The sequence below is a fragment of the Chamaea fasciata genome, unplaced genomic scaffold (genome assembly GCF_029207755.1).
Source record: "Chamaea fasciata isolate MVZ Bird 193981 ecotype frontalis unplaced genomic scaffold, bChaFas1.0.hap1 SCAF_8, whole genome shotgun sequence".
Lineage (NCBI taxonomy): Eukaryota > Metazoa > Chordata > Aves > Passeriformes > Sylviidae > Chamaea > Chamaea fasciata.
This window is the reverse complement of record NW_027094093.1, coordinates 29317304-29343775: the sequence shown is the minus strand read 5'-3', so window position 1 is coordinate 29343775 and position 26472 is coordinate 29317304. Positions and strand designations below refer to the sequence as shown.

General features: G+C 40.9%; 1 protein-coding gene across 5 annotated transcripts in view; it reads right to left on the bottom strand.

The window, feature by feature from the left end:
* Positions 1 to 26472, bottom strand: part of KALRN (kalirin RhoGEF kinase) — a 473232-nt gene that overhangs the window by 250001 nt on the left and 196759 nt on the right. For all 5 annotated transcript variants that reach the window (XM_066190284.1, XM_066190280.1, XM_066190281.1 and 2 more), the window contains exon 6: positions 6245 to 6367. In XM_066190284.1, the coding sequence (XP_066046381.1) occupies positions 6245 to 6367 (123 nt within the window). The remainder of the gene's footprint in view (positions 1 to 6244; positions 6368 to 26472) is intronic.

The window sequence follows — 26472 nt, the reverse complement described above, 5'->3', positions numbered from 1 at the left end:
TCTGATAACCCTTTATAGACATGTAGTGTCAACAAATGGAAAAGACGTACAGAATTTAAAAGAGCTCATAAGGATATTCTATAGAAATATAAGTGTTTCCATAGAAATGTCTATTACATTATGGCCTTCAGTTAAAATGTTATCTTTTCTGCAGGCTATTTTAAGCTGTTCTCCAGCAGAGATATTATTCAACTCTATTCTGCATTTAGAAGGATTCAAAAGCCTCTAAAAGGGTAATATTTTCTGTTCTTTCATAAGAATTTTCCATTATTGTTTTTATTCAGCCTTGAAGAAGTGGAAGAATAGTTTTTTCTCAAACCTAACCGTGGACAGCAATGTAATTGCATTACAATACCCCCATTCTGCATAGGCATGTAAGCTGAAAAAGAATAACCATCATGACAGTGTCCTGCAATGACGCACCATCAAAAGACAAATGACAGCTGTCCTGCAGATTCCTGGAAAATCATTTGATGTAAGCACTTTTCCTTTCTCTTTCCTCCTCACCAGAAGAAAGTGACATCTCTAAATTTGAGATGTTTTTCTAATGATGACTTACTGCTGCTTTCTTGTCTCTCTAAACTATCTCCAAAGGGCTTTAGAAATTTCTGGGAGTAGAATCTGTAAGACCCTCAGGCACAAGGACAGACACAGCCCTGATGATTTTAGCAGCATTACTCATGGGCAAATAATAAATCAGAGATGGAAGCGTTTGTTGGAGCAGGATCTCATCTGCCAATCCAAACACAAAATGCAACAGAGCATTGCCAAGGTAGGCACAGGTCCAAACAAAGTTGTAAAGCAGGGCAAAGTATGTCTGCAAAGTGTGTGGGATAACTATGAAGTACATTCACCGTAACTGTAGGTGCTAAAGGGGAAAAAGATTGGGCCCCAGCCCTCTGAGACACTCAATCCTTCCTGGTAAAACCGTGACTGTGACAACTGTCACATAAATAACATAGATCTAAAGCAATAACCAGCCTTCAGTCTTGTTTTCTCCCCTTATCAAAAACCCTTTTCTTAAAAATTGGGTTTGACTCAAAATTGTTAGAAATATTTTTAACTTTTTTTTTTTTTTTTTCCCCCACTACAACTAGAGAAACCAACCAAAATTGTTCTGGAGCTTAAAGTATACTAAAAAAGGCACTATGATTTGAAATTTTGACCACCAGCCACAGTTCAACATTTCTTTTTTTCCCTCTAGGTTAGAAACTGGAAATCAGACTAAATGTTTAAGCCTTTTTCCCAGAAATCCTTCATGCATCAACCTCGGCCAAGATCATTTTGCAACATTTCAGGTCAATCCTTTTGGTGGAAAGTAGAGCTGCATCACTACAGGTGCTAACACTTAGATGAGTTGTGCCAAAGTCATGGAAGATTGCTGTGTTTGAAGAAAAGGTTCCTGAAGAAGTTTGGATTTCATGTAGAAAATGGTTGTTTCCGTCCTGATTTTGTTTATTTATTTTTTTCCATGCTGAATTATTTTGGCCACTGCGATGCAATGGGCATGGAGGAAACAACTGTGAATTCCGTGGTTCCCAATGGCTCCAGTGCTCAGACATGTTAACCAGCAGGAGGGTAAGGCTAAGTTTAGCTGAACTGCAGCAGATGTTCTGAGAGTCTGGTTTTTAAGTCAGAGAGATTTATATATTGTTACATCTGTTGTATTTTTATACAGGGATAAGGATGAAAATTTCTCTTTCCTATATGAGAATTTTTCATGGACGGGTACCAACCCACTAACTCCACAGCTTTTTCAGCAGGAAGCAAGGAGCAGTTTGGGAATCACCAGCTCACACCTCCATTCTTTGGGCACCAAGTGGAAAAGGCTCAGAAAACAGAGACTCCTGACATTCTCCTGCTCATTTTTGAGCAACAAAGGCACTCAAGTGCAGTATCACCTGTGATGTGCTCTTCTGTATTGCTGTTGCAGATTGAAGTAAAACGCAGTATTGATTCAAGGCAATCCATAATTTACTTTCAGGAAGAAACCCAACATTTAACTGACCACAATCCACAAAATGCAAGATATTTCTTTTCCACTTTGAAGAAGAACAAACATTATAAGCCAGGCTTTTTTCTTTCATCTTTATCTGCCAGTGTGTAATGTTCTGAAGTAAAATGGAAAATCTATGCTGACAAATTCCATCTGCTGACATTTCACAAAGTTAAATCTTCCTTTCCCTCTGGTTTGTTCACTTCTATAAACTGAGTGAATTGAGATTTTTTTTTTCTATTATATATTATATAGATCTTTCAATCTTAATAGGATTCAATAGAGCAACTAATGTCTGTGACTTTGTTTTTCCTTTAGGCTTGGAAAGTCCTCAATCACAGGTGCATGGGAAGTCTCACTTTAAATTCAACCTAACCTCATCTTTCTTTCAAAACCGAGAGGGATCCCCGAAGAGCACTGCAAGGGATCACTCATTTATAGTTATATAAGAGCACAATAGGTCAAAAACGAGGAAAAATGTATTAATGGCTAGAAATAAAAGCATTTCAGTTGATGTTCTGTAGTCACGACACTAGGGTACACTGAAATTTTGGCTAATATGTACCTTTCTGCATCGAAAAAAAGTTATTTCACATGTACTTGCACACTTTTCAAAGGCACTCCTCAAGTTAGAGTTAATTTTTTATTGGCTTTATTTCGACTTTGAAACTTCAGTCCAGAAAAGGGGATTTTTGCCTTCTAAAAATCACCAGGCTGGAAAACAAAACAAAAATTTCCCTACATACACATTGATATCATGATAGGTAAGAGTTTCTTTTACAGTTTACAAAAGCCTTGAGCAGTGCTTTGTGAATTCCCATTCCCCTCTTTGTCCACCAGCTCTCAGCCCATTTCAGTGGCCCAAGGCCGTGATTCTGGTCCCCGTCGTGTGTGACACTGCTGTTCCCTGCAGCACAGCCAGCACTGCCCAGGTCCCAGCACGTGCTCAGATAAGAGCCCTCAGTGTCAGCAACAAGCACTGACAGTAGTGGAGCTGCAACTGTGGAATGATCCCCCTCAGGGAAATAAAGGAATTCACCCCGATCACCTCATGGGCATGCTGGGAGACCTCCCCTCTTAATGAAACCCTCCAAGCCTGGCTGGGACAACAATTTCTTGTGACACACTTATGAAAGGAATGCCTGACACTCACAAAAGAAAAACGAGCAGTGGAAAGGAATAAATCTACAAGGAATTTGGCTGTGTTCATCTCATTTCCTAGAGGACTAGGTGAGATACTGTGATGGCAATCAGCAAAGGTGGGTTACAAGAGAAAGGTTCTGCAGATTAATTGCAAGTGAAATTTGATTGCTGAAGGGTTTTTCTTTAAAATAAAATTAAAAAACAACCAGTTTGCACTGTGCTACTATGACTTTAGAAACTATATGTGAAATGAACCTAACACATAAATCCAAAGCAGAATGTTTCAGTGACAAAAAAACCTCTCCTGAGATATCTTTAAGACCTTTAAGTTTCTATAACAAGACCAATTACATGTAGCCTCTGTATTATTGGATGGCATTTTAGCTCAGCCTACATACAGAAAAATACGATTCATTGAAGACAGATATTGGGAGTTTTCAACAGACATTATTAGCCTTTACATGATAATTGTAACATGTTAAAATATATTGTGATTTAGGACAACATGGATGGATCTGTGTGTGTGTAATTCCCTGACAGCAGGACAGGCAGCAATATTAGCACTGAACACTCCCATATTTGTGTGCAGAAAGCAGGAACTCATAACTTAAGGAAGTTATCAGATCCAGGCATAAAAAAGTCCAGGCAAGGGAAATACAAATAACTTTAGTCAGAACAAATGGCATGTACACCAGATATCCAAGTGCAGAGCTACACCCAGTATGCTTTGTGCCATACTGGAACACTGAGGTTTTGTTTTCTAGCGAATTTATTAGATTATTGATATTGCTTGAAAAAGGTCTGAGCTAAATATTCATCTTTGTGAAAAGTATTATTGCTTCAGTATAAGCATTATACAGCTGTGATAAAGAGTATCAATTTATTTTGAAACTGAAGTGAAAACAAGCACTGCCTTGAATCACAGGGAAAAAAATAATCTATGCTCCTTATTTGAAAGAAAAATACCACACAACAGTTTATTACCTCAAATATATGATTTCCCCACATCCCACATTGACCATTTAGAAGGAAGAATTATTATTGTAACAAACAGAGTAGCAAATTGTTTTTCCAAAAAGGAGCTTTGGTCACAGCATGCCTGTAGAGATGCATGGGAAGATCATGCAACAAAAGGCATGACACAGTAAACATTAGGGGTGTACATTTTCTAGAGGAACTGAAGACTGTATTTTAATTATTATTAGTTATTCCAGGCTTAAAGGACACTAGGCACAGTGTAAAGAATAAAAACCAAACAATAAACACAATCAAAACAAAACACCTTAGAGATCCAAGGTCTGATCCAAGATTCACTGAAGTTTGCAGGCTTTTTTTCCCTGCTAAAATTCAGCCATCTTTAGCTACTTTGTCCTGCTCCAGATCTTCACTAGATACTGATTTTAATGTATTAACAAAACAAAACAAAATTTAATACCATAAAAAAGCCCAAGCCCCACAACAAAAAAAAGTGCCTCAATATTTCATTATTTTATTACTCATACTTCTGAGTAATAAACAGCTGAGCTATTCTCAATCCAACAGTTGCTGATGCATTGCGTGTAAAAAGATCCAGGTAAATTATAAATGCAATTTCTAGCAAAATCATTAATTTTCTATTAACAGCAATGATCTCTTTCCAAGCCTAACTCCCAGTTATTTTAAGAAAATAATACTAGACAATGTTATTTTACATTACCATATTTTGTGGTATTATTACCATACCCAAAAAAAAAAAAAAAAAAAAGAGATAAAGGGAGATCCTGACTCTTCTAATGGTATTTCTGAAGAATTATGACCAAATTCGCATATTTCATAAGTCAAATGATATTTAATGCACTAACCTCCAGGACACATTTACTTGTTGGGACTCTGAGAGCAGCAGTGTGGTATGGAAGCAGTGTTTTCCTGGATTTTGCTAGATGGCACTGTGATGGCAAGTTTAACTATCAGGTGCCTAGAGCCTGGTTTTCAGTGCTCTGTTCAGATATAATCACAATAAACACATTAATAGGCTTTATAAACAGTTCTCATCTCCCACTGTTATGCAATGCCCTAGGAAGGCACAGTGCTTTAAGTGGGGAACAGCTAGCTAGGTGGAAGTGGCCTGTGGAATTCAGGTCAGAGAAGTTAATTAGCTGATCTGGAATTTGGCCAGGATCCCAGGGTTAATGCCTGTAACCTCATGAAAGCAGTGTGGGGTCTTTAACTTCCTCGGGTAGTCGGGATCTCGTTTTCCCACTTCAGACAGCTGCTCTTCCAGTGCCGTGCCTGCGGGCAGCAGAGCAGGTGTGGCTCTCCAGTGACTTACACCATCAACTTCCACCACCTCTGAGGTGTCAGCCCCCACGCAGCGGCAGCCTAACCCTGCACTGCAGGAGGAGGTTCACCTGCTGGAGTGGTTTACTCAGGGCAAGCTTTGCTGCAGTTGACAGTGTCCAGAGAGGGCTCATCTCTGCACTGTGCAGTTGCAGCAGGGGGTATACACGCATTCTTCTATCCCACTGCAATGATCAAAACATCAATACATCCTGTCCTCATTTCTGTGCTGAAAGCAGGGCAGTTTCCTAGACAAATACCTTATGTCTGGAAAGAATAAGAAAACGAGCAAAGCACTTATAAAGGTATAATGATGACTTTTCTTTTTTGAAAAAGAAAGGTAAATTGGGTTGCATTCGAAAGTTCTGAGTAATTAACAACTGAAAAAATGCAAAATCCCATTGTGACCACAACTGACAGCTTGATTAGTGTCCCCTTTTCAAGGTTTTGAAAAGCACCTTAGCAGGGTGTGGAGGGAGAAGTATAAATTATTAAAGTGCATCCTACAGCTCTCATGAATTCCCAGTCAAAGAAATGTCGAAAACTTAGCTATTGTATTGACTCTCCAAAATGTTAATAAACTCCGCAGGGCTGTGCCGCTCTTAAGTCAAGGAGGTTACCATACATCAGTGTCTGACTGGACAGGGCAACTCTCTGCTGCTGCCACAGCCAGCCTGACCTTCCTCGCATCACCTTGCACAGGTCCCTGGTGCCCTGTGCACTGGAGGCGGCCTCCTGGGCTGGCCCTCTCCTCCCTCCTGTGCTGCTCACAGCGTGCCCTCAACTCACCATGGAATTCATGGCAAAGTGGTTGTGCTGTGTCTGCAGGTCCAGGGCGTGCTGGTAGCTCACACCGATCTCTGTGTGACTCTGCAGGAACAACTCCTTGTTGTGGCTGATCCAGTCGAACATCTAGAAGGGTTCACACAAGAGAGAGGGGAAAAAACAGGGTCAGACAAGGAGGGAAACTGTAAGAGATGGTGCAAAATATAAAAATCCTCTTCTGAGATAGATGTGTACGTAACACAGCCAAAATCATCTCACCTATGAACCTCATTAAAATAAACTCGTTTTGAGCAACAGAAGCACTGAAGCTATCACCAAATTTTACTATTAACAGAATGATAGGTCAGGAAAAATCATTTATTAAACATGTTCCTCCGTAAGCTTGATCCCACCGTCTTTTCCCATAAGAAATGGGAATTTCATGTATAGCAAGATGTCAGCAGAGGGAACTATAATCAGGGATTGCTTCATTGATCAAAGATCTAGCAGTTCATAAAGTACTTTTAATTCACATATGGACAAAAAATTCCATAAATATTACGGACGTGATTTTCTCAAACCCCTTTTTTTCAATCTATATGTAAAGTTATTTATACATACATATATATATATATATATATATATATATAAAAAATATTTAAATATTTCCAAATATTACATTCAAATAGCCAGTTGGATTCCTCCACTTTTATTTCCTAGATCTTTCCAAGTTCAAAGCCAGAACCCAGCCTATCTCCCACTTATTATTTTTGGGAATGAAGCGAAAAAAAGAAAAAATAGAATTTTATTAATATCTACAGAGAGCACATTTCAACTTCTTCCACTTCCAAATGTATTCCCAAGCAAAATGGATTGTTCAGTACTTCAGATACAGATAGAAATATATTGAATAAAGCTGATGAAACTCATTTCTTATTCACAAGCACGTCAGCGTGACATTTCAATCTGCAGCACATTCATTCATTATAAGCTGTCACAAGTCAGCTAAGAGATAGTGCATTTATGTTTTAGTTTGTTTTGTGTTGCGTTAGAGACTAAATGAATTCCAAGTGAGAACCTCCCATTCTTTACTCCTGACTACAGCTCTGCAGGCAATTGCAATCTCAAATCCCTTCTTTCCTGCAAACATTTTTTCTGCCGAATCCCTTTAAAACCATGTTCCCTTATCTCCATCCTAGAAAGCTGGGGAACTGTCCATTAATAAGGACTCTTTCATGATAACAATAATAATAACAAACCCCCGCTAACTCATTAATTCATTATAAAAAACTAATTATAGAGGCTGCAGAGGTCAGGTCAGTTCAGTCCCTGGTGTTAGAGAAAATGTTTTAAGGTAAAAAAGCAGTGATGCAGGTTCTAAGTAACCACCTTAGGGTCAAAAGATCAGTCCAGATCTGTGTTATAACATTTACATGTCCTCCAATAAAAAGCTGGTTTGTTCTTTTGCACTGCATGACAATTTTTGACCTGTGACAGCTGAAGAGCACTCAGAGCCCGCTGCTCTGTTGCTGTAGTTGCTCAGGGTCAGCTCCCCATTCCCTGTGGAGATGATGCTCCTGAGAGGAGAGAAAAGGCCCTGCATGGGTCACCTAAGATTCCTGCAGGAAAAACAACCTTTCATGCTGAGCACTCAGTCCAGCATGGGCGTGCATACGGAGGGGATTTACAAAAACAACACAGAATATCCCTTTCAACAAAAGGCAAATAAACATTCCAACTGTCACCAGACACACTACACTGACCTGGTCCCAAAAAACTGCCACATATGCCTGACTTCTAAATCTTTTATTTATGAAAATACACTTGCAGCCACAGAGTCTACATCAGCCTTGCATTTTCTGTTGATAAATAGTCCTAAAAGCCAAATTTGGTTCAAGTTACCAAGATGAAAATCTAAAGTAATCTCAATGACACAGATAGTTTCTCATTTCTACCAATGGAGTTGATCAGGGCTATCACCATTTTCTCAGGAAATATAAGTAACAAAATTTTTGCAGGGATGAGGTCAGAGTTTTCAAACATCGCTGCCAATTAAACAGAATGAAACTACCTACTACACCTGAAGAGACATTTAAAGCTTTCTCATTGGATCCCTTTTTCTCACTTTATGAAGATTTAATAAGCAACATTAGCACAACATAATTTGCCACACTTGTGGGCTTAAAGGGAAAAAAAAAAAGGGCAGGAAAAACATAAAGGTAATAAAGAAAGGAAAATTCCATAACAGCAAAGTTCATGTCCTAACAACAAGATTTTATGTCTCTGCGGAAAGACCAACAGAGATTTCTTGTAAGTAGATATATGTTTGATGAGAACATTTTTTTTAATGTTTTAAACAATCTAAAGACAGTCAGGGAGAAGGAAATTGGCAGGACTCCACTAAAAATAAACAGTAAATTTAATATTTTATGCTCAGCAAAGCCGAATCAGGATCTTTTTAAGACAAGTAATTTAAACAAGTAATCTATTGTTCTGTGGATAGGGAGCATTTCCTTTATCTAATCTATACACATATTGCCGGATGAGAATCTAGCTTAAGCTAAACCATGCTTCTCCATTTTAAAGTGAAATAATAAACTATTAAGAAAAAGAAAGGAATTTTAAGAGATGATTTGCCGTTTTTTTTGTCTTGTTAAATCTACTGAAATATACAACAGTTTAAAGGATGGCCTTTGAGAATTCTGAGCAACACTGAGCAATAAACCTCAATGATGAGATATGTAAGTATTACGCAGTACCACAGGTCAGAAGATTTCCTTAACAACCACGGTCTTTAAATAAAGAAATGCCTAAAAATGGGGTCTTATTTGCTTTTGAGATACAATGGATTGTGTTTTCAAACTTCTCCCTTCAACCAAAAACTCTAAAATGGTCTTTGACAATTTTCTCATAAAAATATGACTCCAAGCTGAGACTCTGAAAATACCAGGTGAAATGCAAGTTGTGATGGCGCCGTGAGAGTTTGCAATGCGTGGTCAGGAGGTTTCAGTATGAAGGTCTGTCAACATTGTCTGGCCTGGCCCATATTACCAGCAATATTTCCTGAAAGCTTACAAGTGAAACTTGTTTTCCACATGAGAAACTCTGATGCTTCCTGTGCTCCTGAAGCAAGTGTGCTGCCTCGTTTGTTTAATTAAAACGCACCATTACGGATGTGAACACGGCAATGACCCAACAATTGCTATTTCTCTCAACCCTGCAAGGACTGCCCCAGTTACAAGGGGCTAATGTGGGCTCCTGGAAAAATGTTCAAGGTCCTTTGACAAGTCAGTTTCCCTGTCAAAGGAATGATTTTTTATTACAGTAAATATTAAAGAGTGGAGAATGTGCCCGTGAGATCAGTTTAAGCCAGATAGAGTGTCTCAGGCAAGATTTTCTGTGTCACACTAACATTGCTATACAGCACTGTATCAACTGATCTCATCTCATCCATGAAAAAGACTCTCTTAACAAAGCTAATCTAGTGATAATCACAAAATTAATGGATCTTTAATTATTCCTGTGACTTACTTCTTAGTTGGAGTCATGCTGACTGCCAGTGAAATAATTCTGCTCTCAAGCCTTCTAATCACTCCTGCAGTCATGAATTCACACTAAACAGCAGCACAGAATAACTAAGATTGGACATTACATCACTAAAAACACGTGAACCAACTGTCCTCAATGTCTCCCAGACTGGCACTTCTCCACATTGCTGAAGATAATCTGGGAGCCAGTTCAGTACTTAGGATTTTTCCAGTGACTGAGAAGCAAGGGGAGGGGTGAAGCACGCTTATAAAGAAGATAAACTTTTAGTGTGATTATCTCTTGTAGTTTCTAACAATATATAAAGAAAATTGAATGCATATGCTGAATAATGTTAAATGCTACCTTTAATTAAGGAAATTAGCCTTTTATGAGAGTTGGAACAACTAAGAATGATCCAAAGGGTCTCTTTCCCATGCACTGTAAAGAATCTAGCTTCACTGTCACTAGTGATCATATACGCACCACTAATTATTACAGATGTGGTCTTGAGGCAACTTCACTTGAGATTAGGGTATCAGATCACATCTCCAGCACCAGTCCTGCTGGCAACAATGAGTTCTTAACCTCATGTTTTGTCATCATAGTTGATGAGTTACTAGAAAATCCAGGTTAAGTGTTAGACCAAACATCAGGTCTCAAGCTGGTCATGAATAAGTCCTACAGAGGGAGAACGTGACTCCATATTTTCCCTGGATTTGTAACATCTGGCAGGCCAGTGAGTACAGGGTGAGAACAGCTGTTTGAGAACAGACAAGAAATACATGGATATGGAACAGCATGTATGCAGGCTGTGCACAGTCCAGCTCTACATCAGCTAAAATGAGATTTATAACGTAATTTCAGATAAAAACCTCTGCTCTCTGGCTTTTGTCAGTGCTTGCTGAGGAGCATTAGCACTGGATTCTGAACACAGTGGTGCAGATCACCACAGGTTGATGTGCCCAGCACAGGGCTGGCAGCACACCCTATGCCAGTGGTATTGATGGGAGGATTACAGGCCTCATGGCCTTGGCAACCAGTGAACTGAACATATTTATTAATGAAATTGTTTATACATGCTGGAAATAATAAATCCCAAATCTATTGAACACTATTCTAGGGCTGGAATTAATTATGAACTGGCTCGTAGCAAATCATCTTCTCCCTAAGTTCTGAGCCACAGATATCAAACTCATATGGTTAATTAAGGGCAGAATGATAACCATTATAGCCATGTCATCTTGAGGAACAATATAGGATACATACAAAGAAAACAGTTCCAAAGGGACATTCGGGTCAAGTCCAATCACTGCTTTTGGCAGCCAACCACAGGATAAAATTTCCTTTCATAAAGGGATGAAGCTCCACCTGAAAACTGGTGAAGTGCTGCAGCTCAGCTCCTCCGATGAGAAGCAATTCCAAAAACTTTCTGCTCCTGTTCCTGAGCCCTTCACATACTCTCAGATCTACACAAGGTCCATGTCCAGTTTATACACATTTTCTCTTAGATCAACACTTCTCTGTAAGTTAAAAATGTTCTCCCAGGTGTTAAACCTTTTCCACTGTGGACCAGGTGGGGTCATTGTCTCTTGTGCTGTTTATTTTACTACAGCCCAGCTCTTTTGAAGCTTCTTAAGACACACTGCCTTTCTCTGCACTTGTTTTAGTTCATAGATATCTTTCAATCCCAACTAAGATCCTAAGGACTAACCCAAAGGACTTTGTGAAATGCTGATTTTATTTCTTTTTCGGAAATACTCCAGCTGACATCATTTAGGATAACTTCTGCAGTGCTTCTGGCATCAGTTCTAGAAAAGGAGATACAAAAATGGGAGAGCAACAGCTGCTAGATCAACGTCAGTACCTTCTGCTTTGCTTCACTATCTTCTCTCTTGGTAGTTCCCTGCACAAATACTGACAAAGACCAGTAGTGTTTATGTGATTTGCTCTGACAAGCACAACTCGGGTGATGTTCTGAATAAGAGTAAGTTCAAGAGCATTTAGGGAAAATATGAGGCAGGGTTTTGAAATCCAGGTAGTCATAAATGCTTTCTTTCACTGTGCCTCCCTATGCTGCTAACAAAGAGACAAAAAATGTTGATCTAAAAGAATTTCTTGCCTGTAGTTATGGAGAGGGTAGATCACTAATTATATGCCAAATGAAATCCCTATTAGATTAGTTCTTTCCAATCTTTTCCGATCTATGGGCCATAATTTTTTTCAAGGCAAGCTCCGTAGCCGCTTAAGGTCTTTGAAGAATAAATCTGTTTAATCAAATACCTTTACCAACCACTAAGGAACTTATTATCCATGATTCCCATGGTTGGGAAATGCTGGAGTTAAGCGTACTTTGCTTACTAAAGAGAGGTCCATTTAAGAGTCCACGTGCATTTCGTATTTTCAAAACTGTCCAGCCAGTGTTAAACTGAATCTACAACAGAAAATGGAAAGTTCCACTCTGAGAGCATCTACAGCTAAGCAAGTTCATTTTTATATGTTCCCACAATATAAACGAAATAATAATACACACAGAACAGTAACTGCAAGAGTCCCTCTCTTGAGGTTTACAAAGTTTCCAGCTACAAGGTCTATTCCTATCTCATTAAGGGAGTTAAAGTATTCACAACAATTCAATTAAACGAAAATCAAGGCATATTTCTACCTCACCCTCAACAATTTCTCACATCTCTTGCAATTGAATTTAGCCAGTATTTGAACAAAAAGAATACTGAGCAACAGATTTGTGGTACACACACAGTCTACACTGACATGCCAGGGCATGATCCAGGAAAGATTTGTATATAAGCTAACTTTATAAGAGACAATCAAGAAACTCCCCCAAGGTCTCCAGACTAGAATCAAAACTACAGTTTAACTGGAACCAGCCACATGTCTAGGGGACCTAAAGGTCTGAGAAAGGCCAACAGAAGTGCAATACATCTGTGAAGCGGCATATGGGAAATGCCAACAGTCTAAAGAATCAAGACCTCTACCTGGAATACAGAAAATCCCTCCAGTCAAGCCTCTGAGCTGAATTCAGCAGAAGAGAGGACTGACGCTGGCTGTCCAGGCCAGCTGGTCCCTAAGGGATAAGGAGCCAGAAACAAAGACTCAGCAGGTACAACAGGGGCCTCACTATCCAGAGCCTGTCCCACAGCCCCTGAGGTTTACAACTGACAGCAACCAGATTTAAGCAAGAGGATATTGTGCGAGTTCTGGTGACAAGACAAGTCCAGGCTTAAGCCATCAAGTCGACCAGCAGGTCAGGATCAGGCCTGGTGAGGGTAAGGAGGCTGAGCTGCAGCCCCATGGCCACAGCACAGGTCTACAGCAATGAAGGAGGTCCTAGGTCCTGCCACAAAATGAGCTGTGGATCAGAGTCTGGTTCAGCAGGGCTGTGACAAAGCTGGCAGTGAGGTTGGCCATTAATGTCCACCAGTACCCACAGGGCCCTTACAGTGGGCTTTCCACAGTCACCAGGAAAATGGCTGTTCACAGGTAGGAGGGTACTGGCTCCAGAATAAATTTTGAACTTAAAGAACACTTTGATAGCACATTTAATTTTTTTTTTACATGAATCAACCAATTTTATGAAAACTGTTTCAAAAAAAAAAAAAAAAATTCCAATCTGCTGTAATTCCTGTTGCCACTTTATAAATACAAGCCCTAATTAAATCAAAGCACTTGTAGCTTTAAAATAGAACTCTGCATACGTCTAAATGCTTTGCTAAGCCAGGGCCTAAATACGACGTTGTGTTTGTTTTTGTGTTTGTCTCGTGTTTACAGATGGTGACGGACAAGCCAATACTTCTGCCAGATCTTTCCCTTTCACATGTGCTCAGCCCAGTCCACGGCCAGGATAAATTGGTGTCGTTCCAACGAGGCCAATTTACACCAGCTGAAGATTCAGACCCACAGCTGTATTTGTGTAAACCTCAATGCTGCACGAACACAGTTTTTCCATTATGAATATCTGTGTATATGATTCATAGAGTACAGTAAGTAAGGCTAGAGCACATTAAATTATTCCAGACAATGGGCCCAACTGTCAACCCACTAGAAAATTAGCGAGATGTGTGACGTGACAAATAGCTTTGTATTTATAGCAGAGCACCATTTCCAACGTCGTCACGCTGAATGTCCCTACTAAATGCCAGAGTAAGAGATCTGTGTATTTTTTTCCTGACACATATCAAGCCACAGCCATGCACAAAGTAAGGCATGTGATTTCTACAACGTTGAATAGAGAAGTAAGAATTTTACTGTTGAAGGTGGGAGGAAATTACAGATCCTGATTACATAAATACAACTAACGACATCTGGGCGTATTTTATACGTCTGCATTGTTTGCTTGCTTTTTGAGATATTGCACCTTTCCACCACACTTACTAACATCAAACATTCAGGCATTCTTGGAAAGGATTTTCTGTTCCTTAAAATGGAAATGGCCTTTTCTGGGCACAGATCATCTACAGAGAACTGCTTGCTGTCTAAGTGAAAATTAATTCATTGGTTGGATAGAAAATGTAATATTGAAATATATAAACAGACAACAGCCACATGAATGGAAAACACAGCGTAAATTATGAAAATTTCCCCCCCAGATGAGGATCTTCCTCTCAGTTTTCAGAAGAAATTTTCATTCAGCTGAAAATGTTGTAGAAGTTTGGTGACTTTGTTACAGACCCTGGTTCTACTCCTGGCTAAATGTGTGACATTTCTGTTACTCCAAACAGCTGCCAATAAGAACAAACCAGCCAGATAGATGTTTGCTGGTTTTTACCAGAATTGCGGCATTTCCCCTACCAAACCCGCGTGTGTCTGAGGCCCAGAGATGCAGGTGGGTGAATCCACAGCTTTAAACACTTGACATGTCAAGGTGCTTCATGTCTGGTGCTCGGACCTCTGCACAGATGGAAAGCTGAGGATATCAGCTTTCCACTGGACTTTGGGGTTCCCAGCTCTGCCCTACCCCATCCCAGAAATCAACCAGTTCAATGTTTCCCCTTGGCTCTGGCAAACCTGTGGAGCTGGGAGGGCAGACAGTGTTTGCACCTGGTGAGGTGGCACAGGTGACCCTGCAGCTGGCACTGGGTCTCACAAGGTGGCCTTCAGGGGGTCCTGAGCTGCCACCACCCACCTCCTGCCAGCTCTGGCACTGGGGGAGGCCCCATCAGGGAGAACCACCACATGCCAGCACCTGACCAGGCTGCCAGAACATCCATCAGCCAGAGAACACCTGGACACAAGCTGTTAGGGAAAGAAGATTAGAGTTGCTGAGGGACACTGTGCTGAAGACACACTGTGGGGTCACAGCTGAGGGACAGAGTGGCCCATGTCAGAGGAGGTACTCTAAGGAACAACAGCAGAAAAAAATTAAGAATCAGAGAATAGCTATAACAGCAGCAAAAACAAACTTATGTGAATATTTTCCCTGACATGCTCCACTGCCCACCAAGCAAACTTTTAATGGACTGGGTATAAACCAAGACAAAAATGAGGGAAATTTAAGCCGGCGAAAAGTAGGTGTTTATGGCAATGTGTCCTGCTTTTTCCTTTCAACACCCAAATCAAGATCAAAAGTTTGTGTTCATAAGCTTTAAACCCAGCAAAATTCCTCAATTCAAGACTGTTTTGTCTGTGACACCTCTTCAGCACCTGCGCAGGACATGAGGCATCCAGGACTCCGGTGCCAAATAATACAGAGGGGTCTTGCAAGACATGAGGGTTCAAGAAAATATTTCTGAATTCATTCCTCTGTAATGTGCATGATTTGTAAGAAGTCAGAGCCACCTGGTTTAAAATGACCCTGATACTTCTGGAGGCTATCCACAGACCATGCTCCTGGTTTTTTCGCTTCAACCCTCACCAGCTCCAGAGAGGACAACCTCTCAGCTGTTCACCTACCTTTCTCTGTTCCCTATAAATAAATATGAAGGGTAATTTAAGACACACTTTTAGGACCCCAAGCTCTGCCAAGTGTGGGCCATTGAAAGCCTTTCAGCCAGGCCAGGAAGACATTAATTTAGAAACAATCACATGGCAACATCTGAAAGATGCTGCACAATAAGCCTGTGAACCTTATGTACAGCTTAATTACATTATTTCCTGACAGCTAGTCTCTTACCACCTAATCTTTTTGAGGATCAAAGCAATAAATAAAAAAAATAACAGCTTTCTCATCTTTTTCTATGTATGTGGGCTTTGTTGCCCTCTAGAGCATTTGGGTCTTCTCATCTTCATCATCTAAAGCAGAACTTTGTGGTTAAAACGTGCTATAATCATCCTAAAAAATGAGTTTTAAGTCTACATTCAGATGCCAAAACTCATTTTTGTGCCTTACTGATCAGGGGAGCATTCCTGTGCCTTCCACTGGTGCCAAGTCAGAGATGCTGAAACAGTCTCAAAATGCTCCCTATCAAAATTGGCAAGCGAAAGAAAGAGGAAATTTCAGCAAATGTGAAAATATTCCATCAGAACATACTGCCTTCAATTATTTTTGGAGCCATTCTAATGCTCGAGGAGGAAGCAGGAGGAATAGTAACTGCGTATCCAGTGTCGGCAGCAGGAAACTACAAATAGCCGAGCACACCATGTTCCAGTTCCAGCCGCAGCGGCTGCGGAGCCGCTTCCTTACAGGCAGGGCTGGACGGGCAGCGAGGAGCCGGGAAACACGGAGCAGGAACCACGCCACAGCTCGGGCATTGTGTGCCCTTACACTGAGAGGTCACGAGTTGGGCTGGATGCTCCAGGACAGAGAGCGGCCCCAGATACTGTAACTGTGCTACAGGGCACGCTCGGCATGAAGGAAATGTGCAACTCTTCCTCATCCCAATCTGCAGCAGCAGAGTGAGGCATTGTTGGTGGTTTTACATTCCCATCGAATAGGTCAGGTTCAATTCCAAGTGCTGTGGAGGGAACATATTTATCTGCCAATAAAATAAAATTTAAAAAAACCCCCACTGGATTTGGCAGCACGGGGCAGAATGAATTAATAGAAAGAGAAGGAAAGCACTGAGATGTTTATTTTACACATCAGATCGGGACTCCCACCACAGGACAGGCTTCCTGTGCGACAGGAGGCAAGGCAGTTAACCCCTGTGGTTTTTAATTCCCGATTTTTAGCTTTGAACTACGCATCCTTTGCACTTAATTTTGCTGCTCCAGTGCCAATCCAGCTTAAGAGAAATCAGTGTCCGGCCGATGATTGCCCTTCCTGATGGACAGCTGTCCACATCAGAAAAATTAGTACAAATGCCTTCAGAAGATTCTTGTGTTCTCTGCTTCTGGAGTCTGAACTCAGGTCATGGAAGTGGTAAGGGAGGAAGTTTGTACCCCCAGAGCTGTTGAACCAGCAGCTGACTTGTTGCAGGAGAAACAGAAATGTCAATAGGAGGCTACAAAAGTGTCCTGCCCCCTTGCCACAGAGAAGGAAGTGATGGTTACAGCAATGAAAGGTGACATTCACCACTAGAATAACAGCCACAAGGAAGGGAATTTCTGATATATATATTTGCCCTGATACCTGTATTGCTGTGCTCAGCAGGCAAGGCAATCCCATGCTTCCTCAAACCAGATGGCAAAACGGGCTTTTGTTTTGTTTTTTTTTTCAGTTGTAGGAGCAGCACAAAGCAGTTGGTGTGTACTTGTGAATTTGTCCTATGGTTATTAGCTTTGTCCCGGAGCTTTCTAGTGATGGAAGGAAAGGCAGAAAAGCAAACATTCACAATGCTATTGGCACACAAAGGAAGACTCCCCTGGTCTTGACTGATAAAGAGGAAAGTGCAGGATACAAGCCCGACATGGTGGAAAAACCGCAGGCTCCTTTGGAACATCACTAATAATGAAGACTTTTTTCCTTTACAGTCCAATTAGCAGAAATGAGCTCTGTTTGTGCTTTGAGGAAAGTTAAAAACTTCTATAATGATCTCCTGATCTTGCAAAAATCTAGTGGTTGTTTTTTTTTTTTTTTTTTCCCTACAGGTACCAAGAGCAGTATCTTATTAAGTGTGACCAGCAGTGGTCAAAGTAATGAACACTTCCCACTGAGCCCACCACGATTACTTCCCGCTCTGACAACTCTTCATGTTGGACTGGGGGCAACAATTTGTGGATGGCATTAGCATCCTGTCAGAAGGCAACTTCTGATTAAAGCGAGCAGATGTCAGCTCACTGCATCTCTAATTCAGAGCTGCAGCCTGCAAACACGGCATGTGCCAGCATGCAGGTTCTGAACTGAGAGATGCAGGCCATGCAGGATTCATCCTCCTCCTAAAGATGAAGGGGTTTGCAAGTAATTCATTGTTATAGATGCTGAAGAAGATTTGCCCCCACAGTTCCCCAGTGATTCTTTGGTGCCCACGACTAGGTGATGGAATCGGCAGTTTTGACACAGTTTAGCTGCCGCTCTCAGAGCCTTCCAAAAGGGAAGGTGCTGATCCCACTATGAAATCTCTTTAGCACATGACATCTATGCTCACAGCATCACAAGGAACTGTCAACACACGCTCTGTGCACAAGCACCCCTTGTTATAATGTTTTTTCTGCTTCTAGGCAAACTTTGTTCTTTTATTTGGTTTGTTTAAAAAAAAAAAAAGATTCTGAGACCAGTTAAACCAAGTAATACGGGAAATCCATGAGCCTGTTATGCCACCACTGAGCTTCCAAAAAATATCAGTAAAGACCCTCAGAACATCATACTGTTTATCCAGCTGCATCAGAACACCTCATAGTGGCTTACCCATAACAGCGAGCACTGATGTGCTTCAAGACAAAGCAGAAGCAGCACTCAGCAGCAAAAATGCAATTATTTTAAAATGCTACAGAAAAGAAACATGATAAAGAACACATTTGAATAAACACTGAAAGTTAATTAAAACCTGCTACAAGAGTTATTGCTACATGCTTTCAATTCTCACCTGTTTATTAGAGCCTCCTTTGTTCTAGGAAGTGTGAAGTAATTAAATACAAGTGATTAGAGCTGGCACAGGTTCATCTGGGGAAATACACATATTTTTTAAGAATAGATGTACAGTTTCCCCCTTTGATATGAACTTCCCATGCTGATCCTTTGTCTGTCTTTGACTGATGCTATCAGAAGAGTTATTGCTCAAAACAGCTCAAGTGAAGCAGAATATTCCCAGTATACGCCGAAGCAACCCAAATCCTCTGTAGATATACACATGTATTCCACAGGAATGTTTTCCTACCCTTCCATCTCCAAAGGCCATTTTCAACTGAAAAGCTGCATTTTTTTTGTTGGAAACACCCAATATCACAGTCAGATTCAGGACCTCACTATACTAGATGTCATACAAATGCGCACTCAACTATTTTTGTTTCTGCATCAGCTCAGTCTCAATTCAAGCCCCCTTTCCATGTCACCAATATAATCATCTTCCCAACATTTTATGATCTGATACTGTATGATGGTGTCTGCCAATCCAACAACTTAGGGACCTATCTGCACTTATTTTCTGTGTCCTGCTTGTATTAGAAATGATGTGTCAGAGCAAACTCCTCATGCTGAATATGGGGCCTGCCCTCTGCTCTTTTAGTTTCAGAGTGGGCTTAAGTACAAAGCATGGGATGGGATGATGACCTTCTATTCACATGGCAGTTTATTTTGGCTGATAGCTGACTTTCCTTCCCAACACTGGCATCCCAAGCCTGATTTTATGAACAGTTGTCTAGTGAAAATCTACAGAAAAAAAAAAAAAAAAGGCACCATATGCTAAGGGAAACTTCAGATTATAAAATAAAGCATTTTTCATTGGCAGCATAGGAGAGAAGATGCCAGATTTGGAAACAAGGTTTCAGGAGAGAACAGACACTACTTGCTGTGTTTGAGAGTCCATTGCACGAAAAAAGACAAAGATGTCAAGGCAACTAAAAATACTTTGACTAAATTCAAAGATTCTTGAGCAATGTCTATTCCAGATCCATAAATGTAGAGATCTGTATATCTATTCTAAACAACAAAAATAAGAACCAATTGTGTCAGGAATTGGTTTCAAAGCTCGTTATTCATAGAACAGGACTACTGCAAGCCCTGGCAAATCAGGCTGCCCATAATGTTGCAAATGTGAACTAACATAACTGGAATGCTGGGATGGGGACACCAGCAGGGACAGATGGGGATGTGGTGTCCTTATCAAAAGTGGGTGGCCACAGCTGACCCTGCCACCAGCAGGGCTGTTGCCAGAGCCAGTAGCCGGTACCAGGGGCGCTCACACGGGGCTGTCCCTGGGAGCTCTGATAGAAACCTCCAGTCCTTCATAGATTTCAGTGGCAGCTGAAACTCTTTCTGCTTTACAAGACAAGGCCTCTGTCGTTTTAGCACACAGCTCAGGGAAACCTTGAGCAACAAAATGCAACTAGATCAGGGTTACAGCTAAAACAAACCTGAAACTGAGTTGCTTCACCTGAAGAGAGAAGCAGTTGCTTTGGGCTGAGAGGGGTAGGTACCACCAACAACTTGGTCCTCTGAGAACTCTTTTTCTGAAATTATGGGTAAGAGATTTCATTTATGCTCAGCACTGAATTCTTGGTCACTTTTCTTATAACGCTTTCTGCACACACATGGATGTTCACAAACATGGACAGCCAGTTTAGAGCCTTTCCCAGGCAGTATCTGTTCCCCAAGGCCCTGTCCTTTCTCTGCAGAGACATTTGAAATAAGCTGAGGATGACAGAAACATGCTTAAATGAGTCTCACTTAGACCCTCAGTCGAATATCTCTGCAGAAGACACTAAGCTTATTGACTCCTTTTATTGCAGAAGTCTTATGGAGCTTACCTCAGGTCTAATATCCCTCATGTTCAAAATCTCCAGGAAAGCTCCTTATTGCAGTGCTCACTCACTGTGCTGTTGTGATATTCATGGTGTAAGTACTTGGATGGAAAATCCAGGGCATGCTGAGTTGTGCACACCAATTCAGTGTTCATGTAACTTAAATGAAATCTAAATCCTATATAAAAATCCATGTCTAATCCATTATTATTATGCCTGTATGATTATTACAGTTAACTGCTAAATACCATTCATTCAGTAACAAATCCTTTCATAGTCAAACAGCACATGGGGCATATGTACTTCAGATGTGCTCTCATTATTATCTTGAGTGTGGTTCTGTCCCCTCTTAACGTGCTTCCTGCCTCCTCCCCTGTCCTAATTAACCACCTCGCCAGAACCCCTTCGTTTTTATTCATTTCACATATGAAAGGTTCCTCTGTCACCTTCTCAGAACTCTCCTCGTTGGCTCCCCATTCTCACTCCCTGGGACACATCCCTCTCACAGTAATCGTAAGCCAATAATTCACATGAAATATTGGAGGCGATTGTATACATGGCACATAGCACAGATCAAAGAAACCAAGTGCTTCCAGCAGTGAAATAAGAGAGGGGAAATGGTCCTTCACTAAGTGGATTTTATCTCAGTCAGAGGAGCCCATCCCAGGTGCTATGCCTGGTGGAATTATGCAAGACCTTAAGGGTTAATATGACATGTTGCAAACAGAAAAACTCCATAAATTCGCTCTATGCATCACTTAAAGGGTCTTTTGACACAGCTTAAAGAAGAAAACTTAGAGGTGATGAGGAATGGAAAAGGAAGCAAAGTTGATTTTTAATCTTTTACTGCCTTTCCAGAAAGTCAGCTAGGACCTATTTCTAGGAAATGCTTCCCTTGACTAAAAGAGCAGTTACAATTGCTCTACTTAATGGACTGTAATAAAATAAACTGCCTCCTATTAGCAAGAAGGATCATATCATCAGTTTTGTAATGCATTTTATTAAAGAACATACAGCATCAGAATTTTCAAATGCTGTATGTGGGGAAGTAGTGAACGAAACAATTAAAATGGGTATCATAAAATCACAAATGTACGATAGTTTCCTTTCTCTCAAACATCAAGATTTCACTGTTTCTTCTTTGAAGCCATCTTTTCCCACCTAAACCACAGCATGAATTTCCACATTTTGCCTTCTATTATCCATCAAAGCCATCTTGTATCTTTCTAGACAAAGAGTAGCTTGCAGAACATTCCTTCCTTCTGAGGAACATGAACCCTTGGCAGGTGTAATACTACAAAACCAGTATGAGCATGGTTCAGATACTTGGATTATGTATTCTTGGATATTCTTCTCTCCCACTGACTTTGCTGTTGAGCTAGAGCTTCTCTGTATTTTTCCAGACTAACTCTGCTTGGTGTTAAGTGATGTTCTAAACTAGGAACTCCCAAATTTCATCTGGCACGTCAGAATGGGTATACTTTTAGTTAATGGGTATAATGTGCTTCTGCTGACAATTAATAGGAGTCTTCCCAAAGCTTTCATTAGGAATTGGAACTGGACACTGGACAGGAGTCAAGTACAGCTGATATAACTGTGACTTCCTTCCTTGAGAAACCAAATGTCCCATTATTTATTTCACTCCGTGGGGGCTCAGTTTAATAGCACCTACTCAGTAGAAGAACACATCAGGTCCCTTATTTAAGGAGACCTGACTGAGGAGGGGGCCAGAAGCGGGTGTGACAAGGGGAGGGAGGCAGTGTCTGCTCAGTGCCATGGGCTCACTCCCCCACAGGGAGCGGGATGCAGGAGAGCTGCTGCAACTGTTACTGCACCCTATTCCTCTCTACCATTTTGCTTATACCCCCCTCCAAACTTGTCTCCTATCTACGAACTTTGCATTGTTAGTCACACTCCTGCAATCACTGAAATCTTTCTGTTGTTCCAGACTGGTCGCATCACCTGGGAAAAGGCAGCTACAGCTGCCGTGGAGTAGGAGCTGCAAGTCATCCCTGCTTTCTGCTGCCTCTCCCTGCAGACACCCGCAGAGCAGCAGTACCAGGGCAGCCCCAGCAGCTTGCACAGCTTCCCAGCGCCTGCCCCACAGGGAAAATCCCTGGCAAAGCTGTGTTTTTCAAAGGGAAGCCTGGTTTACACGGGGCTGATGTTTTTGACTGTAAGCCTGCTACTTCACTGCTCCTTGAAGACTAGATGTGGCCTGTGGTTTGCCACTAGACTTTCTACAAAGCTGGCCTGATCCAAATAAAATGTTTCTCCCACCACAAGCTTACAACGAAATTCACTCGTGGCATTTTCCAGCTCCATCTTTTGGAGTTTCCCTTTGTGTGGTGGGCTGTGTAGGAAGCCAGGAAGCAGAAGGGGAGGTGAGGACAGAGGGAACACATCAAGCCCCCTCTGCCTCCCGTTGGGGCTGACCCCCACAGTGTTAGAGCAGCTCCTTGCTCTGCTGGGAGCAGCTCACAGTGCGGACCCTCAGCTCAGTCCAGCTGGTGACTGTATTGTTTATACTTAACGTGGACAACGCTGATTACATCATGATAGATGTTTTTTATTCACATACATGTCGGGGTTGTAAAACTGGTGTGGAATCAACACAGAATGATGTGGAAATTCCTACAAAAGTCAAATTGGGTGCCAGTTACAAATGATTTCCAGAAAAGCTGGAAAGTACAGAGTATAAGTATAATTTTTTGTCTTTTTTTGGTATTTATTCAAGTGCAAAACATGTGGACTCTTGCCTGAATTCTTCTCCCTGTTCAGATTTCCACCAACGAATTATCATTTCTCAGATAGTTCTAATACTTGGATCTCCGTTGATTGTGGGTTTTTTTGTTTCAAACAATATTCAGTTTACACTGGGACACATTTTTTTTAATGTTACTGGTGACTAAATATATTTTCCCTGTTACCCAGTAAAACACAGTGAAGCCTCAGTTCTAGTTTCAAAATTATATATATGTACATACGTATTTCTCCATTAGCTGGTGAGGAATAAATTTGTTGAACAGTGAGGGTCAGGGCTTTGCCAGCAGCTGAAATGTGTTATTTATCAGCAGATCATTACAGTCAGAACTGCACAGCATGTGAACTTCCTCACACCCCTCTGCCAAAGCTCCCCACATGGCTGACCTGCCTGCTGACTTGAGCTTCAAGGAGCTTCCAGTCTCCATCTGGAGATTCAATCTCACTGTACTGCTTGTGCCTATGTAATAGCCCCACTTTGCCTTTGCCTTGGCCCCAGTACAGGAAAGTAAAACCCTACAGGCCTCACTTGGGGACAAAGTTTCTGTACAGAGAGCCCTGCTCTCTCCCACTGATTTGAGTGGGAGAAGCCCAGGATGTGATTGCCACCCCCTCTGTTTAGTTTGGCAATAATATGAGTTGTTCAGCACACAACTATACAGACTTCTGTAAGTTGTAATGCCTGAAATTTAAATATTTTGTGTGTCCGGGCAGTGACTGCCATTTCTAAACCTTCCAATACAGGGGATCTCTAGGGGGGAAAAAAGTGAATTGATTTGCTTTTGACATCTGGGGTACTGTAATTCAAAAGGGTTCAAAAATTTACCTTCCTTAAAATACTCTGTGTTTTAGTCCTTGTGTCCCTTTTTTTTTTTCCCTATCCCATTTTTAAGAACTTTTCAGGCAATGAGGACACCTGAAATTTTTGAAATCAGAGACATCCAGAAAATGAAAGCCCTTGTCCATTTTCTTTTTATTAGAATTGGTTTCCTGAAATATCATCCAATGAATATAGAGAGATATTTTAAAAGACCCTAAAACCTTGTTTGTGTTCAGAATTTTATGTTGGAGTTTGAGCCTTCACAGGCTATTAAAGTTGTCATTTGATTAGAACTAAATGACATGTCTAGGTTATACAATAGGAGCTGTGTCTCCCTCCAGGAGATGAAGAGTAACTGGGCTCTGCTACCATACCTGGGTAGAATGCAGCTGAGAAAATGGAGATACCTGGAAACTCTAAAATTCAACACACAGACACATTGGTGGCTATTTCTACAGTGGAGACAGTACTCAGACTGGATTTAGCTCTGGACATTTTAGGAAACAAGAACTTTCCAGTCTGAGGTGGTCAGACTACTTCAAAGAGACCAGAGAAAGGCAGCCACAGAGGAAAAACACATCAATGTTTTATATCAGTCTACATATACGAAATGTGATGTTAAAGGGTCTGCAACCCTTCTGGGAAGAATTTTAGGGACTCACAAACTGAGAAGATTAAAACCACAGATTTGGGAATATAAAACAAGAAAATATTTTATATTCTTTGGAAAAATGTAGATGAAAAGAAAAGGCAAGCAAAGCCTAAGCAGGGAGAAGCTGACTGTGTTTAGTTAACATGAGGCAGATGAAGAAGAGAAGAGCAGAATGCTGGTTTTGTCAAGTTGGAATTGCTCAAGACAGCCACTGTTACAAAGGCAGAAATCACATTCTTCTTCCTTCATCTCGATTGACTTGCCTAGACCTTCCACATATCAATCTGAGAACAACACATGCAAAGAGCTTTGCTGCCACATTGCCTAGACTCATATTACACCATCCTTTCATGCCTGTGCAGGAGAGTAGAAAGGAAACTCCCTGGAGACTTCCTTCAATGCCCCAGAACAGTGCTTGGCAACAAGGACTTCTCGAACACTGACTTGATCTAAGAGCCTTTCAGCTTTTAACATTATTAATATAATAACTTCCCAAATACTAATAATTCACTAATAATATTATTGACTAATAATAATGAATGATAACATTGTATTAATAAGCAGTGGTCATCTGAATAATCCCAAAGAAACTGAAAATCCAAAGTGATGCACCAAAGTGCAGCCACTGCTGAGAAGGACAGAAGTGGCCTCCTTATAGCATAGGACACAGAAAGAACAGGGAGAATGCTACTGTTGTAGCATTTGGAATTAAAACTCTGCTCTTATGCATCCTTGAGTAATGTTGCAGCGACTCTTATTTCAGAGGGACTCATCTGAATTCAAGGTTTCCCCAACAGGAGGATTGGTTATACAACGATGGAGCTTTTTCAGTCCTAGTAAGTCTTAGAGATATTTAGTGCATGCATTGAAATCCAATGTCAAGCGTCTTGCCCTGCACTACTGAAGATTAAGTTTGTTTCAGCAAAGTGCTTCTCCACAATGTTTTAAAAAAACACTAACAGCTGATTAAAAAAACCACCCTCATGAGGTCCCCCTGCAGATGAAGTCTGCTTTTCTTCTGCAACTCCTCCTGGGTCCATCCAGGCAGACACATTAGTGAAACAACTGGATTATACATAAAGCAGAGAAGATCCAGAGATTGGTGGTTTTGATGGATATACAGACTGGACAAACACGAATCTTAGAGCTCAGTACCTTCCATTGAGAATACCACACCTCTGTGGCCTGGAATTTTAAATGTGCCAACAAAGACTTCTCACAAAATCACCTAAGAAGGTACTAGGCACTTCTGCATTAAGAAAGCCAAGGCTTTAGCACTACAGAATTTTCAAAAGTAAATTCTCTGAAACCCATACTTGAAATTTCCCATAGACTCCAAGAAGTGCAAACAATAATCATAGTGAATCAAACCCCCAAATCATTCTTCTTTCAGTCCTGTGACAAGTAGATAAATATATTCATAAGCTTAGTAAAAGAAGCATTAAAAAAAGCCAGATTCTTGTGCTAATGTCTACCAAATATACTCACTATGACACAGAAAAGCAGGTTAACTTTCACCAAAAGAAACACAGAACAATTACTCTTGGATATCACTATGCCTGCTACACCCAACAGTTAGCTTGGTGAATTTTGTTTACGAGTCACATGAAGTGTATCTGCTGACAACACGAGATTTACACTGCTGATGAACACCTCATGTTGCCACTTACAGAAAAAATGGCCACCCTGGCAGTGGAG